General features: G+C 42.1%; 1 protein-coding gene across 1 annotated transcript in view; it reads right to left on the reverse strand.

Moving 5' to 3' along the window:
- The window catches only part of FAM177A1 (family with sequence similarity 177 member A1), a 201,181-nt gene that overhangs the window by 76,936 nt on the left and 106,927 nt on the right, over positions 1–17,318 (reverse strand). Inside the window, exon 3 of the mRNA XM_044073525.1 lies at positions 17,070–17,103. Within this exon, the coding sequence (XP_043929460.1) occupies positions 17,070–17,103 (34 nt within the window). The remainder of the gene's footprint in view (positions 1–17,069; positions 17,104–17,318) is intronic.

The following is a 17,318-nucleotide window of genomic DNA, read 5'->3' on the forward strand; positions in this document are numbered from 1 at the left end:
GACGCCCAACCTTCAACGAAGGCACGCCCATTAATGCAGGTTTTTCAGAACGCCACTCGACCCGCAGGGAAGACATGCAGACTCCACAAAGAAGGCACTCCCCACACACTAGCTGAGAATCGAACGGGAGAATCTCTTGCTGTGAGGCAACAATGCTATCGCTGCACCACCGCGGATTAGCTATTATATACATGGTACCAATCTAATAATCAGGAAACTGCCACTCTGTATACACTGAAAAGTAAATTTTGGGGCTGGCTCATATGACCCGCTCTACACTATGGACCAGATTCCAAAATACTTGCTCTCAGTAAGTGACTTAGAGCATGTCATATGTTAGCGTAACACAATAAACGAACCCCCTGCGCGTAGGCAATTGCACGGCTAAGAAGAAACAAATTGAACCAAAAGCAAAAAAGAGCCAGCAAACAGTGACTAGAGAAATAAAACTGTATTAGATAAACATATCAACAGCAAAGTACAGACCGGTTTCGGCTGGAAAAACACAGCTTTCCTCAGTGTGCAAAAATCAAAAAATGTTTTGATTTTTGCACACTGAGGAAGGCTGTGTTTTTCCAGCCGAAACCGGTCTGTACTTTGCTGTTGATATGTTTATCTAATACAGTTTTATTTCTCTAGTCATATGTTAGCTTACCCATGGTCTCTCATTTCAAAACAGAAATGGATCAACCGACTGCTTTTGCTAGGGGTCTTCATGAACCTGTACATTCCACAATGGACCCTTTGCCCGTCTCATCCTGATTTTTTAGCCAGTCTTTTATTACCAAAGTCATATCACTGTCTTCATGAAAACTCTGAGCCAGAGAGAAAGTGAACCTTAAAGGTAAGGTATAAACGAAACTGCAATTTACCCGGTCTGCAAAGCTGCATCACCAGAACAAACCTTTTCCTCTTATGCCTGGTTTCCCCAGAGTAGTCACAGAAAACCCTCTGTTCCATGTACATCAGCCATTTCCAAGTTTACTGAAGCAAGGAATACAAGTAACCTTAATGCTCTTCTTCTTCATACCATTTATACAGATATAAGGCTACTATTATGTCTTCCTTGGACATAGTATAAATAATGATTTTGCATACCTTAGGTGATCTGTGACAAGGACATTGTCCCTTATTCTTGAGAGAAATCTTTGCACATTTCTGAATTACTAACTAGAAAATACAACTGCTGTGCAGAAAACACTGTTGTATACTTATTTTGTGGCTACAAAGGTGCACATACCTTCTAAATGACCAAAATTGCTTTAAATGCTGTGCAAGTCAAATTTACAAGAACCTCTGCCCACCAAATACAAGAACAGTAATAAAATCTTAACAGCTATCTCCGATCAGAAAATGAGCATCCTTATAAACCTACTCTCCTGCCCCTAAAATGTGTGACAGACAGAGGCTATGAGTTATGAGTTCTAACATCCGAGCCTCTGCTGTTGACCTATGAATGTGCCAACAGAACCATCAGTACAGGGTTTGATGCCCACAACTGGTGCTCATTAAAACAAAGGGCAACTGGCATTAAGGATATATGGTACATTTTCACTACTACCTTGGGTAGTATCAAAGACATGCCAGCTCAGGTAAGTTCTACACTGCCCAGCTACAGGTCATAAATATAGCCATGGGCTCCCCAGGATTTCACTCGCCACAGAGTTCAGTTTCTCTCAGTGCAATCTTGTCAACATTAAATGTGACAAATTTTGTGCATACATACAAAAATCACACAGTCTAAAATAAAACATCTGTTTACCCTTAAATTAAATAAGCCGTTAAATTAATTGGCTAAAAATCAAGTCACGTCATCATTCAAAAGGAAGGTCAAACAGTTTGGCACACAGATAAAATGCATCATCATCTTACCAATATATAAGCTTATCAGCCACAATAATTTAGAAGTTAAAGAATTTATGTATGTTCTGACAAGGACATAAATGCCAGCGAGATTTCAAAGCTTCAAGGAATCTTCCACGTACCAAAACAGCCAACGCAACACAAGTCAGATTTGGGAGCAAATCCCCTCAAATATTTCCTGTCAATGAAGATGGTGCTCCTCTGCAGGCTTTCAAGGATAGAAATCAATTTCAGGAATGGGTAGTGGAAGTTATTTGAGAGTTAAGGTACATAGAAATTTCATCTTAAGTGACACCTAGTGAGTGGGAGAAAACAAAAGTGGAATTTGAAAACAGGATAGAAATAAAGGCATGATATGGTTAAGTAAGTGGAATTATTTAGAGGGACTGACAAAGGTTAAAGTATTTCAGAACAGGGGAACTCTTTCAGAACAAGCAGAGGTGCAACTGCATAGTGCTACAGAGAAAATAAGGTAGTATCTGGATAATATGCATGTGTTTAGAAACACTGTTGTTTAGCAACTTTTTTTTTTGACAACTCCAGAGCACAAAAACATTTACAATGACTTGGGCAACAGAAAGTAGAGACACACTTCTGAGTTTACAAAAAGGGTCATTGCCAAACTTAGGGAGCCTAAAACAAGAAAAATAGCCATAGATGCTGTAGAGTACGGTATTAATGGTTTCATTAATCAGACACACCAACATAAAAAGTTTGGTCGCAGCCCTCTATCTGATCTACTTGCTTCTTCGGATACTCTCTTTTAATAAAAGAATGCATCACTTTAGATTTGCAAAGCCTTTTGAAATGACTCCATTTTTTACATTTGTGACATTGCTGACCAAAAGCTAAGCACTTCTCTCATTTAGCTTCACGACTGCCTCCACAACTCCAACAGTTAACGTTATTTGTAGAGACCCCATTCGGTTTATAGTTAGGGTAGAAGCTGCCACACCCTTTGGTTTATACTTATTATTCATCTTAGCTTTGTGTTGTACACTATCAACATTCACACTTGGAGATACTATATGCATGCTTCGCTCATTCGTAAGCATATTTGTGTGCTTTTCTGTAAGCTCATGTAGCCGACAAATCAATATGGCTTTACTTAATGTTAAATCACTATCTTGAAGCAAAATCTTTCCCACTACATCATTACCACACAAAAGCCTGTCTTATCAACTCATCTCGTAAATAACCAGATCTGCACATTTTAGCTTTACTTCTCAAGTCAGTAATATATGCTGCTATAGTTTCACCAGGCTTTTGATTTAGTGTGTAAAATGTGCGTCTTCCCATTGTAATATTCATTTGAGGGTTACACACTTCTCTAAATTTGTTTCAAGCACTCAGGGTCTTCCTGCATTTCAGCCTGCATCACAATGTGGCAGTTTCCCCCTCTCCTGCATTCACAGCAGGTGCATACACAAATGAACTTTCCCTCTCAATGGCTTCAGAGCCAGATAAATTAAGAAGTATAAATGCTCTTGTACATGCATCTATCAGAAAATGCAGCCTATATGAAAATGTCATATTCTTGGTGTCACACACACCAATTTTCAGCAATGTTATCAAACACCAGTGGTCCAGGTCTGGGAAATCACTCTGCCGTAACAACAAAATTCGTTTAAATATAAGCATAGACCAGGTACTTGTAATTATGCCCCAAACACAACAATCTCTCAAAAATAGCTTTACTTGACAGTGCAAATACTGCAAACATTCCAGAAACTTCAAATACCTTGAATAGCTTTAGTTAATGTGAAAAAGTAGTACAATGCAAAGGAATTCAGTTGTTTAAATACTTTGGGAATTACTTTGAACATTTCTGTATTATTTCAAATACTTTTTATCAATATGTCATTATTTCGGACATTTCAATGATCTACAAACTCCTTCTGGAGGCATGGCAACAGAGGAATGAGAAAATCCAGAGGATGACAATGCTACAGCCAAATTCTGGCTTGAGATACAACTGGAATTTCTGCATATGGAGTCTAGCAAAAGGAACTAGAGGAAGCCATGAACCCCCAGGTCCCAGAGGAACTCTCTTGCTGACATCACCTATAAAGGGAAAAGGGATGAAAGAATGACAGGACCTTGGAAGAAAGAAGAAAAGTCATCATTGAAAGAGCCTGAATCCAGGAAAACATTGGGTCCTCTGAAGGGGTCAGAATGGACTTCTTGAGACAGAGTGAAGCCCACACTGGAGCAGCACCATGGTAAATTCAAGGTCCTGCAGAAGAACCTGTTGAGAGGGGGCTTAAGATTTTTCCCTATCTGAATGACCTTATTTAATGCTATAACTCTGCAGAAGGCTATGACCAGGGTGACACACTTTATAAGACCTCCTCAGTACTGTAGAAAGACCAAAGGCAAAGTCAAGAACTGAATGTGAGGAAGAATCAAAGAACTGTAAATACTTCAAAATACTTACCGAGAAAAGGGTCAATAGGAATATGGAGACAAGTGCCCTTCAGATCCACAAGCACCACATAGGCCTCAGAAAGCAGTAGAGAAATCAGAGACTTGGGAGAACATGTGGAAGGAGGGAACTATTGAGAAAGGAGAAGTCTAGAACGGGTCTCCAAGTAGTAGGTTGGGGAATCCATGAAAAGGGAGGAAGATATTTCAAATATATAAACCATTGTGAATGACCAATGCAAGTCAAGAGTCTGTGGTGATTAAATCACCAGTCAACCTTTCTTAAAGTGGAATTGGCACAAGACGCAGATGAGGATGATTGTCAAATAGTGACTAATTTGTCTGGGAAAGAAGACTTCTATCCCCAGGAAACCTGAGCTGGTTTCTTGCCCTTTCAATAGTTGCTCACTCTGTGCTCATGCATTATAAGCAACCCTTGCCTTTCAAGGACTGCTTATGAAGCCTGGGCACAAGTTGTTTTCAAAGGGTAGTTCCTATGAAATTTAGGGAGAAGTATAAAAAAAACACGGTATTGCATGATCTATCCTTTACCCTGCAAAGCTTTAGAGAGCTCTGCAAGTAGGCAGCCAAACAGATTTTTGCATATCTAATGCAGAATCCCAAAATTTAGCCTCGATATCCTTGGGTAGACATTGCAACCTAAGCCAGGAATGCCTTTTGATATCTGACCCTGATGCAGCTGCTCAAAAGGAAGAATCATCAGCATCATATAAGCATTTTATGGAATGCCAAGCTTCCTGTGATGCAGAACATAGTAAGAAAATGGCAGAGATCTTACTTTCAGGGTCAGGCATGTCTGCCAGAAAACCCCCAAGCTTAGATTAAAGAACCAGGACACACTAATTATTGGCCCTGAAGGCTAAGGTCTCAGAGGTATACACCTTCTTACCGTACCTGTCCGTACCTCTACAATCCTTATTAGAAGGTAAGAACTTGGGAAGGAATCACCTTAAAAGGTCTGTCAGCAGAAAGGGGGGGGGGGTCACTACAGAGTCAGAAGATAGATTCTTGTACAAGAATTTTGAGCCTCAGGAGCCTTGTATAATATGAAAGGCTTTTTAGAAGCAGGGGCCTTCAATTCAGTAGCCTGTGAAGCAGAAGTAAAGATGTCAAGAAGGGCTTCCAAAACTCAAGATACTTTAGAAGGCCTGGGAGAGCACATATGTAAAAAATCATATCTCTTCCGGACTTCAGATATTTGGAAGCTCTCTCACTGAAAATATTCTATAATTTTAACAAATGGTGTCCCCAAAGGAAAGCTCAACAGGATAATCAGGCGAGAGATATATCTTTATCAGATCCCAAAGCAAGAGGGTAATGAATCTGGGAGGAATAGGCCACGGATTCTTCCCCAGAATCTACATCTTTCTTCCTTCTCATCAAAATAATCAGAAGCCCTAGGTTTTATACTCAGTGGAAAGAGGATGGAAACCAAAAAGGGATGGTACTAACAAACCTTGTGAGGGCTTTAATACCATAATGGACTTGAAAATACCCTGAGTAAATCCTGCCACTCATTGGGGGGGGGGGGGGTAGCAACAGACCATATACAGTCTTTTTTCTTTCTTTACAGGAACCCCAGCCATAATGAGCTTTAGGGGGTTCTGAACCCAGTCTAACTTCAATGAGGGAACAAAATACTTCTCTAACAAGCAATCCCGGTTGGCCTTTCAGAAATATGCTGCAGCTTCACCTTCTCATCTACAGCAGACATCTACTCAGCTTTAGAGGATGTGCAAATAGTATACCCAGTGACAAGACTTCCAATGGGTTACAAGAAATAGAACTGGTGTCTGAAACAGACATTCTTCATGCTCCACATCAGACCTACAGGTTAGACACTAGTCTCCAAGCACATCTTTAGACTTCTTTAAAAGCAGCTGAATGTATGGGCAGGCAAATTCGGAAGCCATAGTTCCCAGAGATAACTTAAAGATGGTTGTTTCCAAATATAAAGACAGACCGACAGCTTCAGTACAAAGGCCTAGAAATAGCATACTGCGTGACTGTGGTCAGCACCTAAGCAGAAAATGCACATCTCATGTTTGTCCTTATGGGGAATCTGCCTAGCTCACTCATTTCCAAGAACCATGCAGAAAAAAATGCCATTGAGAATCCAAAATGGTAAAAAATAAAGGATTTTAACAACAAGTTTGAGTGCTTTCGTCTCTCTAAGGAGACTTCATCAGAAGCGATCACATTTCCCCTTTCTGGAGGGCATGTAAAATAAAATAACTAAGCAAAGAGAAAAAGGAAGAGTCCCCAATGGGCCATAGGCTCGGTGGCCAATACTAGATGAACAATTTACAGACCAAATTCAAAAACAGCATTCAAACTGACTACAAAGAATTTTGAAGATTTGGCCCTCGTATGTCACTTATGTAGAACATACAGCTGACGTATAGCGCTTGGAAAAACAGCTATCCTCTGCAGGATACAGCACTTGGAAAAACAGCTATCCTCTGCAGGATATCCCTTTTGTAAGGCGCACTGTAAAAAAAAAAAAAAAGGATAAAGGGAGGATATCTTAAGTCACAGAAGTGCAAATACTACCTTTAAAGATGCATATTCCATGAAGGCTGCATTTTTTTTTTTTTAAGTGAACTTGTTCCTCAAGGACTGTAATATCTATGAAAGTTTAATATTCTGTGACCCATCTCTCTATACATACCTGCATGGAAAGGCCCAACAGCAGCAAAGGCTTAGAAAACCTTTGTAAATCAGATGTGCAGTAGTCCAATTTCAAATCCTTTAAAAAGTATCTCACCCTAAAACATGCATAAGTGACCATGTCTGCATCACTCTCAATATACAGGACACTTTAGAATTCAGGTGTTTTTCAGGTGCATTCAGTACATCAATGACCATTCCTCCCTCAAATTAGAACATGTTTTGTATGGCTTACAGAGATCATTTCCTGAGCAGCAGTGTTGGGACCTCCCTGGGTGGTGATAGGGCTTTAGTTTTTCTTCCTTTTACCAGCTACACGGTCCTCAGCATTACCCAAATTCCACTGGATTTTGCCTAATGACTCCTCCTCCCCTTCACCCAATTAGCCTGTTTGTTCTGGTTTTGGGGGCTAGGGCCAGACACTGTCCAGCACAAGTGTCAGCCCTGTTTACCCACTCCTCTCCTGGCTATAGGGCCCAATAATCACATTTGTTCTCCTGGAGAGATCTGGGTGATAGTGATTGGACCAGGATGCCAGTCCTGGTGGATTCCCCTCAGAACTTCAAATTCTAGTCATAGCTCACTACAGCTCCATCAATGTCAACTATGTGAAGATGTGTGCCTCTGCATAAATACTAATCCTCGACTCCTAAGCAGTGTGTGCTTTGCAGACGAACACTACATTAGCTACATCTAGTGCTCCTTCTATGTTTCACTCAGGTGGTTATAGAGTGCAGCTTCCCTCCCTCCATATTTGGAAAGCTGACCACAGCTGCTCACATCCATCTTGAGAGCCCCATTCCATCCAACTCCATGCTGCTTACTGAACATTTGGCTGGGTCATACTTAGGTCTCATCTCACTACATTAGAACATTGAGATGTCTGCATTACTCTTCTTTCTCTGCTGCTTATTACTTTGATCAGCGAAGCAGTGACCATTTACCTCCTGATAAAAATCATAGATGCAGAATGATTATGTACATCTATAGCTAAGCATGGCTACTGACCTGCTTCTGGAGGCTTCTTTTCCTTCCATATTTCTCTCATTAAATACACAGTTCTTCAAAACCTTTCTTCTTAAAAATCAGTGGACTATTCTGACAAATTTTACAAACCTCCCCAAAAGCTGCATGACCTTGATGTTGCATTACCTCATTCCCTCTAGTACAGCTCTTTTAAGTGTGTACCTTTAACTTCCAGTGGGCGTGGCTTGAGCCTTTACAAAAATGAAGTTATCACCATACAGTTCGAACAAATACTCATTGGCAGAGATAAAAATATCAATATAATTGTGTTTGCCATCATGTATGCTAAGATAAAATATTCTGATACCTTGTATGTAGCATGGTTTTGGCATTAATGTAAATCTTTCGGCTGCTCCTGTTAGGGGTCGCCACAGCAGATAAACTGTTTCCATTTCTTCCGGTCCTCTGCATCTTGCTCTGTCACACCAACCACCTGCATTATCCTCTCTCACCACATCCATAAACCTCATCTTAGGCCTTTCTCTTTTCCTGTTACCTGGCATCTTCGTCCTTAGCATCTTTTTCCCAATATACTCTGCATCCCTCCTCAGCACATGTCCAAACCAACGTAACCTTGCCTCTCTGGCATTGTCTCCAAACCTTCCAACCTGGGCTAACCCTCTAATACTTATTCCTAATCCTGCCCATCCTTGTCACACCCCAGTGCAAATCTCAACATCTTCAACTCTGCCAAGTCAAGCTCGGACTCCTGCCTTTTTGTCAATGCCACTGTCTCCAACCCGTATAACATAGCTGGTCTCACTACCCTCTTGTAGACCTTCCCTTTCACTCTTCCTGGTAATAGTCTGTCACAAATCACTCCTAACACTTCTCCACCCACTCCATCCTGCCTGTACTCTCTTCTTCCACACTCACCATTACTCTGAACTGTTGATCCCAAGTACTTAAACTCATTCACCTTTACTCCCTGCCTCACCATTCCTCTATCCTACCTCTCATTCACACACACATATTCTGTCTGCATTATTAATGTAAATATGCACAAGAAATATCGGACACCTAGAGGCACAGTGGGAACTGCATAAATGCCTGGAGGCACACTCTGATATAATAAATTAAAGGGGAATGCAAACCAGGTGAAAATCCTGTACGCATGCTATGCAGGGTGAAGACTTAACCCCATTTCACCAAATACACAAGCATTTTTTTCTTTTTAAAATGACTGAAATTCAACAAAATGGTCCAATAATTAAATGAGCATCACGGAATGCATCATATCTACTTTGATCATGTTCCTTAACAAAATTAGCCTGCAAAGCATTTTACCAACTTTCCTAGGCGGTACTATTACATTTCTAGCAAATTGTAACAGCTTATGGCAAGTGAATTGCTTCTATACTGATCTTAAATTAAAGTCTTTTACTGATTTTTTTTTTTTTTTTGCATGTACGTCTAATATTTACTGAACATTTTTGCTTAGGGCGAAGGCAACACTATAAAAGTTACAGAACTTGGATTTCAAAGCACTGTCAGAACTATTTGAAAATGATCAAAAATGTAAGCAGAACTTGATACTTAGCTACTCTTAGCAAAGACCAATACAACAGTACTACCTCACCAAGGAAAACATGAAGAAAACAATGATTTTGAAGTAACAAGAAGAAATGGAAATATGCAGTTCTGTATTTAGAAGTTACTCAGTAATATTCACGGCTATAAGCACAGCAGCAGTGCATTCCTTGCACAGTAGAAGCATCACAACTACTGCTAAAAACACCTTGAGCTGTCAACCACTGATTTGACATTTGTTTACTGGGAAGGTCCGACTAGACATGTAGTTCATTTTCAGCAGAGCCCTGAAGGAGAAAAGCTCCACATTACAAAAGAACATTTTACATAATTGTGAAGAGAATCTATTTATTACACTGCTGCCAAGTACTTACCTATGAACCGGAGAGTCCTCAAAAAAACAAAGATTTAGCTCTTGCCACCACCCCCATCCATAAAGAACATTTCATTATCCATTACACAATTTGAAAGATACTTGCTGATTAGTTTGCGGCTCATTATTTTCCAGCTCAGAAAACGTAAATACAAACTTCTCACCTTCCCCTCCTACTATTTACCTTCCAACACCATCACCATCTAGTGTACTGTTCTTTGCAGCACTCTGCCTAAGCCCTCCAGAAAAAGAATAGCTGTGTAAGAACTTACCATAACCTTAGATGTCCTTCTCTTTCATGTTGCAGTATTGCTTACAGTAGGGAGGTTGCTGCCTGCAGCACCGACATCCGGCCAGTATATCAGTCTTTGGTTCAGGAGAATGTGTGTGACGTCCTCTGGGGTATAAAAGTGACATTTGCACGTACCCTCTTCAGAATGGACTGCCACAGTATACTTCTGGTGGTTTAAAGAAGGTCATAAGTGGGAGACCCCGAGACTGACATGTAGACTAGATCACAGGGTACTTGATAGGCTGTGTGTAGTGGAAATGTTAAGGGAGCGGGTGACTATGTCCCCACAGATAAGTAAAAGTATATTAGACAGGTAAAACTAGAGGGGGTAGGAGGGAGGGACCGAATACTGCAACATGGAAGAGGAGGACATCTAAGGTTATGGCAAATTCTTACACAACTATTCTATGTCCTATTTTCATGTTGCAGTATTCCTTACAGTAGGGAGAGTACCAAAGCTTTTAGGTATGAGCCTGGGTGGAGGATTGTGGTCCCTGGTCAATGAGATCCTGAAGAATAGATCTGGCAAACCCAGCTCTAGTTCTGGAGGCTAGATCCAGTTTGTAATGTTTGGTAAAGGTGTGTACTGAAGCCCAAGTAGCAGCTTCTAAAACGGAGGTGTAATCAACCCCTTTGAAAAAGGCAGCTGAGGAAACAGCTGCCCTGGTAGAGTGTGATTTGACATGTCCATGTAAGATTTTTCCAGGATAGGAATAGCATATGCCAATGGACTAGGAAATCCATGTAGAATGGTCTGTATGGAGACTGCCTTCCCTAGAGCCCTAAGGTGGAAGGAGAGGAATAGCTGGTCAGACTTTCTAATAGGTTTGGTTTTGTCCAAGTAGTACCTCAGTTGTCTGTGGACATCTAGAGAAGAGTCCTCTGAAGGATTTTTAGGGCGAGGGTAAAAAAAAACAGGTAGGTTAATGGTCTGGTTTAATGAGTTCATTAACCACCTTAGGCATGAAGGAGGGGTTAGTCCTGAGGGCAACTCTGTCCTTGTGGAAAATAAGGTAAGAAGGGGTAGCCATAAGGGTTTGTATCTCTGATACCCTCCTGGTGGAAGTTAAGGGCCACTAGCAGAACTTGTTTTCAGGGTGCACAGTTTTAGGGATAGTGAATGTGCTGGTTCAAAAGGTGGCAATGCAAGTTTTTCTAGGGCAAAATTAAAGTCTCAAGGGGGTATAGGCTTTCGGGGGGGGGGGGTCTCATATGAAGTACCCCTTTCAGGAAAAGCCTGACCTCCAATCTAGAGGCCATGGACTTTGAAGAATAAGTTAGCCCTGAGTGAAGGAGCTCACACAAATAGTAAAGGACCAAGGGCACAGGAATAATCATAGGGTCCTGGTTTTTCCTCTGACACCACCTGGAGAATCTCTTCCATTTAGATGCATAATATTCTGCAGGAGGCCAGAAAACCTAGCACCAGAAGAAATTGAGTACGTCCTCAGAGTATGGTGTGTCTGAAGGGGATTAGAACCCTATCACTCATAAGGTCAGTTTTAGATTGCTCATCCTACGGTGTAGTAGGAATCCCCTGTCCTGTGTGAGCAGGTTTACTTGGTGGGATAACCTGTGATTATTGCCCATGGCTAGTAAATAGAGGAGGAGAAACCAATGCTGTCTTGCCCAAAAGGGGATCACCAACAGGATTTTGGGTTTGTCCCTCTGGATTTTCAGGAGGACCTTCTGAATCCGTGTGAAGGGTGGGAAGGCAGAGAGATGCATTTCCTCCCAAGGAAAGGCGTCCACTTTCCAGGCTGCGGATGTGGGTCCCTTGTGCAAAACTAGTGCATCTGTCTGTTCTGGAAGGAGGCAAAAATATCTTCTTGTGGAATACCCCACCTGTGGATAAGATCTAGAAATACCTGTGAAGCATCCATTCGTGAGAGGGAGCTGAAGTTCTGCTTAGTGAGTCTGACATAACATTCTCTGTAGAGGGAATGCACACTGCTACCAGATGAATCTGGAGTGATAATACTAGGGCCCAGATCTGGGTGGCCAGGCTGCACAGAGAGTAGGATATTGTCCCCCCCCCCACATTTATGTACCACAGGACAGTGACATTGTCCATGATCATTTTCAGGGTTCCTGGGCCTACAGCTGACTTGAATGGTTGTAGGGCTAGGAGTGCCCTAGTTTCCTTGATATTGATATGGTCCTCTTGTCTTACTGTGGACCATTTTCCCTGCACAGTGAATTGCTTCTGGTTGTGTAGTAGCATTGCACCCCATCCCATGTCTGATATCTGTGGAGGTTTGTTATAGGGGGCAGGACCTGTAAGGGGGTTCCCTGGTTGAGGTGGATGGCAGAGATCCACCACTGAAGTTCCTTCTTCAGACACTAAAATAGAGGAAGGGGGTGTCCAGGGGATGGGAGTGGTGGCTCCATAAGTTCTTCAGGATCCCCTGGATTTTTCTCATTGGGAATCTTGCCAGGGGCAACATTGGTATTAGGGATGCCATGTGGCCAACCATCCTTAGGAACTCTCATGCTGGCAAGGTGGTGAGGGTGATACGTTTGCTGAAGTATAGCCAAAGGTCTAGGATCCTTTGGTCTGGAATGAAGGCCTTCATTTTGTCTGTTCTGATCCTGCATACCAAGAAACCCAGGTCTTGAGTGGGGCTTAGGCGAGACTTTTCGCTGTTTACAATAAACCCTAAGTGAGTCAGGGTGGAGATCACCTGTTGTAGGTGGTGTAGAAGGACTTGGTGGCCCTGATGAAGAATTAACAGGTTGTCTAGATATGGGTATATTTGTATACCCTGTGTTCTGCAGTGAGCAATGAACAGTGCTAGACACTTTGTGAACACTCGGGGAGCAGTGGAGAGTCCAACGGGGAATGCAGAGAATTGAAAATGCCAGGAACCTACTGCAAAGCGTAGGAATTTTCTGTAATCTGGGTGTATAGGAATGTGGAGATAAGCATCCTTCAAATCCAGAGCTACCATGAAAGCCTGTGTAGGTATGAGTGGTAGGAGCAAGGGTAAGGTAATCATTTTGAAACACAGGAACAGGTTTAGGAAAGATAAATTCAAAATTGGCCTCCATGGGCTGTCTTTCCTTGGTACCACAAACATTCTGGAGTAAAAAAATAGTTTCTATGGAGGGGAGGGGGAGATGCTCTATGGTGCCCTGAGCTAGCAGTTTTTGAATAATGGGTGGGAAAAGATGAACTTGGTTTGCTGGAGGTTAAGGAATTCCCTGGAAGGGAGGTAACATCCACCAAGTCAAAGTATCCCCTCTGAAAGATTGAGGACACCCAGTTTTCTGATGTGATTTTCTGCCAGGACGGAAGGGAGAGGGTTAGTCAAAGGGATAAGGGGGTGTTTGGGCTTAGTACTTGTGAGTCACACTGGAAGTGGTCTGATTTGATCAGACTAGCTCCAAAAGGGGGTGGTCGAAGGGGTGGAAGGAAACAGAGTAGAGCTTTTCCTAGGTTGCCTACATCCTTTTGGCTGAGGAGCTGGGTGGGAGGACTGCCTCCTGACAAAAGAAGCTCTTTGCAGGTAGTTTTTCTGTGATACCTGGGGATAGGAGACAGGAGCAAGTGTTTTAGGTTTTGAAGTTCTTTTCCCTTTTCTTGAAGGGATTTACGAAGTTCTGCTGAAGCCTGTCCAAATAGGGATTTTTTGTCCAGTGGGGCATCAAGCAGTTTAGGTTGCACAACAATAGGAAGTGGCTGAAGTCTCACCCAGGAATATCGCCTCAGCACTGAACCTGATGCAGCAGATTTTGAAGAGGTTTCCACAGCATCATAACTGCACTTGGAGTGCCTAGTCACTTGAGATGCTGTGGAAAGTAGGGTGTCAAGTTGGGTTTTTATAGATGAATCAGGAACCTCAGAGAGGATGATAGAAGCCTTGGAAATGGTGTCCAGGACACACCTAGCAATGTGTGTTTGGTAGTTGAGAGCTCTTATAGCCAGAGTAAAGGATGTATACACTTTCTTCCCTAGTCTGTCCATGAATGTCTGTCCATGAAAGTTCTGTCTTTATCAGTAGGGTAGAGAGCAGCAGAAGGTAACTGTCTGATGTTTTATCAGCAGAGACTGCAATAACTGTTGGATCTGCTGGTGGGTTTTTAAATAGGAATTGGGTGTCCAGTGGGACCTTGTAAAAATGGTAAGGACATTTAGTGGCTGGGGGTTGTGAACCTGAGGCCTGTGAAGTGGCCAAGAAGGCATCTTGGAATGCAGGTAGCAAAGGGGGCAAAGCAGAGGGGGGATGGTTGTTGCATCTGCAGCAGGTCAAAGTATCTTTTCTTAGTGTCAGAGACCTCCGAGGCCTGCCACTTAAAATGTTCCCTCATTAGGGAAACGGTGTCTCCAAAGGCGAATTCTTCACCAGGAGACTTGGGGGTTGATGGGATCTTCTTCCTCTGGGGTAATAAAATCCTTGGGAGAGTCTATTTGTGATCCATATGTTAGGGATTCCTCAGAAGAGTAGTCTTTCTCCAATACCTCTAAAGGAGGTCCTGAAGGGGTAGCACCTGGTGTTTGTTGTGTCTGTAAGGCCTGGAATGCCTTAAAGACTTTGAGAAAACTTCCCATCCAGAACAGGTTGAGGCTCAGGATGCTTTAGTTTTTGTCTTCTCTTCATAGAGGCAGACAGCCGAGAATGAGTAGGAGCTGACGTTTGGGTGGATGAGCTGACGTTTGGGTGGATGGTAGTGTAAGAGTAGGTCCTTCCGACTGTATGAGCCGTGGTTCCCCTCCGCCATCAGGATCTGATGGCTAATTAACCTCAGCGGATGTACTCAAAGTTTCCGCCATCCCAGCTTCCATCAAGGTACCCGGGGCTTGGTTGGGAAACAAAGGTCTAAAAAGATCCTGGAATTTCACCAGCCTCAAGAATCTTTCCGGACGCCTGAGGCACAGCGTGGAATCCAACCTGATTTTCTTGGCCTTCTTCTGCAGCAGCTCATCAGACGTGCCTACTTCACCCTCCATACTGAGAGTGAGACGCGGGAGCCTTTTAATTTTCCAAGTACAGTTTTAACGAGGCCAGATGGCTGCACAGAAGTTTTAGGTACAAAGGATTTGCAAATGGGGCAGGACATATGGTCGTGGGCCTCGCCTAAACAGAATACGCACTTTTCGTGCATGCCCTTGTGAGGAATCAGTCTCCCACAAGCACACTTCCCCTTTGAAGTGGGCATGTACGTCTTAATTAACAAAAGACAAGGAAAACCCAACAGGGTAGTTATTTGTAGTCATTGACTGTAGCAATCGTCTGAGAACTAGTGATCTGCTTCCCGAACTGGAGTCAGATGTTCACTGTGGCAGAAAAATTCTGAAGAGGGTATGTGCAGATGTCTTTTATACCCTACATCAGTTTATGGCTCTGACAGAGGACGTACCCTCCTGAACCAAAGACTTTGGTATACCGGCCGGATGTCAGCGCTGTAGGCAGCAACTTCCCTACTGTATGGAATGCTGCAACATGAGAACAGAAGGACATGCAAAGTTCATTTGCAGTCTAAACATCTCATAAATTAATGGCATAAATGCCTCTAGGGCAGAGTCAAAACCACTCATTCATATTTAAATAGTTGGCCAGGGCCACCACCTTTCCACACACAACAGGATAACTTGGTTTTAACATACAATAAAAACATCCAAACATTTTTCCACCTCAGTAACAAGATTGCAAAATTCTGCTATCTACCGAAAAAGCCAAAAGCAAAAGTCTCTGTAGATTGCCACAGCCTATTTTCAACAGACTTCAGATGCCAAACGTCAGCCCAAATCTTCAGCCTCCTCACCACGCAAGTGGGGTCCACTACAATTACTTAAAACTTACTTAAAGCAAAAGACTGAGAAAAACACTGCAGTCTCCTCTGGGCTAAATAATGACAGACATTTGAGTTTCAGACTTTTAGAAAAATGCATACTAACAAATCCTGTTATTCAAGCTGATATATAACCTATAAATGCTATTTTGTACGCTTTTTCTGATTAAACCAGCCATTCGTTTATCCAGCCTAAGGTCTGGTCCCAGTGAGACCGGATTAGAGGGAGTCTACTGTACTTGCAATTACATTATTTTCATGAAATTATATAATTACAGCAACATAAAGGTTTTCTGCAAGGAGGTAAAATCCCTAGTAGTCTCCACATAATGGCCTTTGTCATTTATATTACTCTTTCTTTTATATTCTTTGTGCTGTGCTGCTCAAAATCGGAGAAACTGATAATTTCAAACTGTCTCACCTGTTCTCAACATGCTGTAACCATGGATTCCATACAAATAAGTACATTTCAGGACAAAACACACACATTGACACAACATACAGTAAGCAAAGTAGTTAGACTGTATCAAGCACATTGTAACCAGCAGTGAAGTACTGAGCAACTCTCGTAGTACCACCTAAATTTGTGTCACCCGTAAAAATGTGTTCTCATCCTCCACACCCAAGTAATACATGACAAACATTACATGGTAAAAATCCCTTGAAGAATGGAAGACAATAAACCTTATGGAACTACACCAAATCTCCTCTCCCTGGACCTTCCTGCAAACCACTTTTACAGCATAATCACATTTACAGTCCACCCTTTACAAGTTATGATTCACAACTCTTCTGTAACTGACAATCAAAAGCTTTAACATCCAAATAGAACACATAAACCGCATTCTTATCTACTTCTGCAGTCATCCCCTTACAGAAATGTATCACACTGGTCCAACATGGCCTCCCTGTTGCAAATCCTTGACAACCATACTGAAGATCATTTCCATTAAGTTTTGAACCTCTGTCATCTTCCATAACCATGCCATTCTTATATTCCATAACCATTCCCAAGACTGAAGACAAACTATATGAATAAGTTTATATCTCTCTGAGCTACTTCAATCCCCCCCTTACAGTCCTCTGGTACTGCTTTATAAAATTCATCGAACTGATAAGAAAAAAAATACCTGAAGAACCATTACAATCCCAGTAAAACATCAACTTTGGTATCTTTGGAAGCAGACCACCTGGCCCTTATGCATTATCCTCATCTCAACGACCTAAGCTACACCTCTTCCACTTATCCTTTAGCAAATTCTCCAGTGGTCCAAATGTCCTTCCACCCACTATAAACTTCACCACTATCCATACAGACCTCATTAC

The sequence above is a fragment of the Protopterus annectens genome, chromosome 6.part0 (assembly GCF_019279795.1).
Source record: "Protopterus annectens isolate FY-2018-M chromosome 6.part0, PAN1.0, whole genome shotgun sequence".
NCBI lineage: Eukaryota > Metazoa > Chordata > Ceratodontiformes > Protopteridae > Protopterus > Protopterus annectens.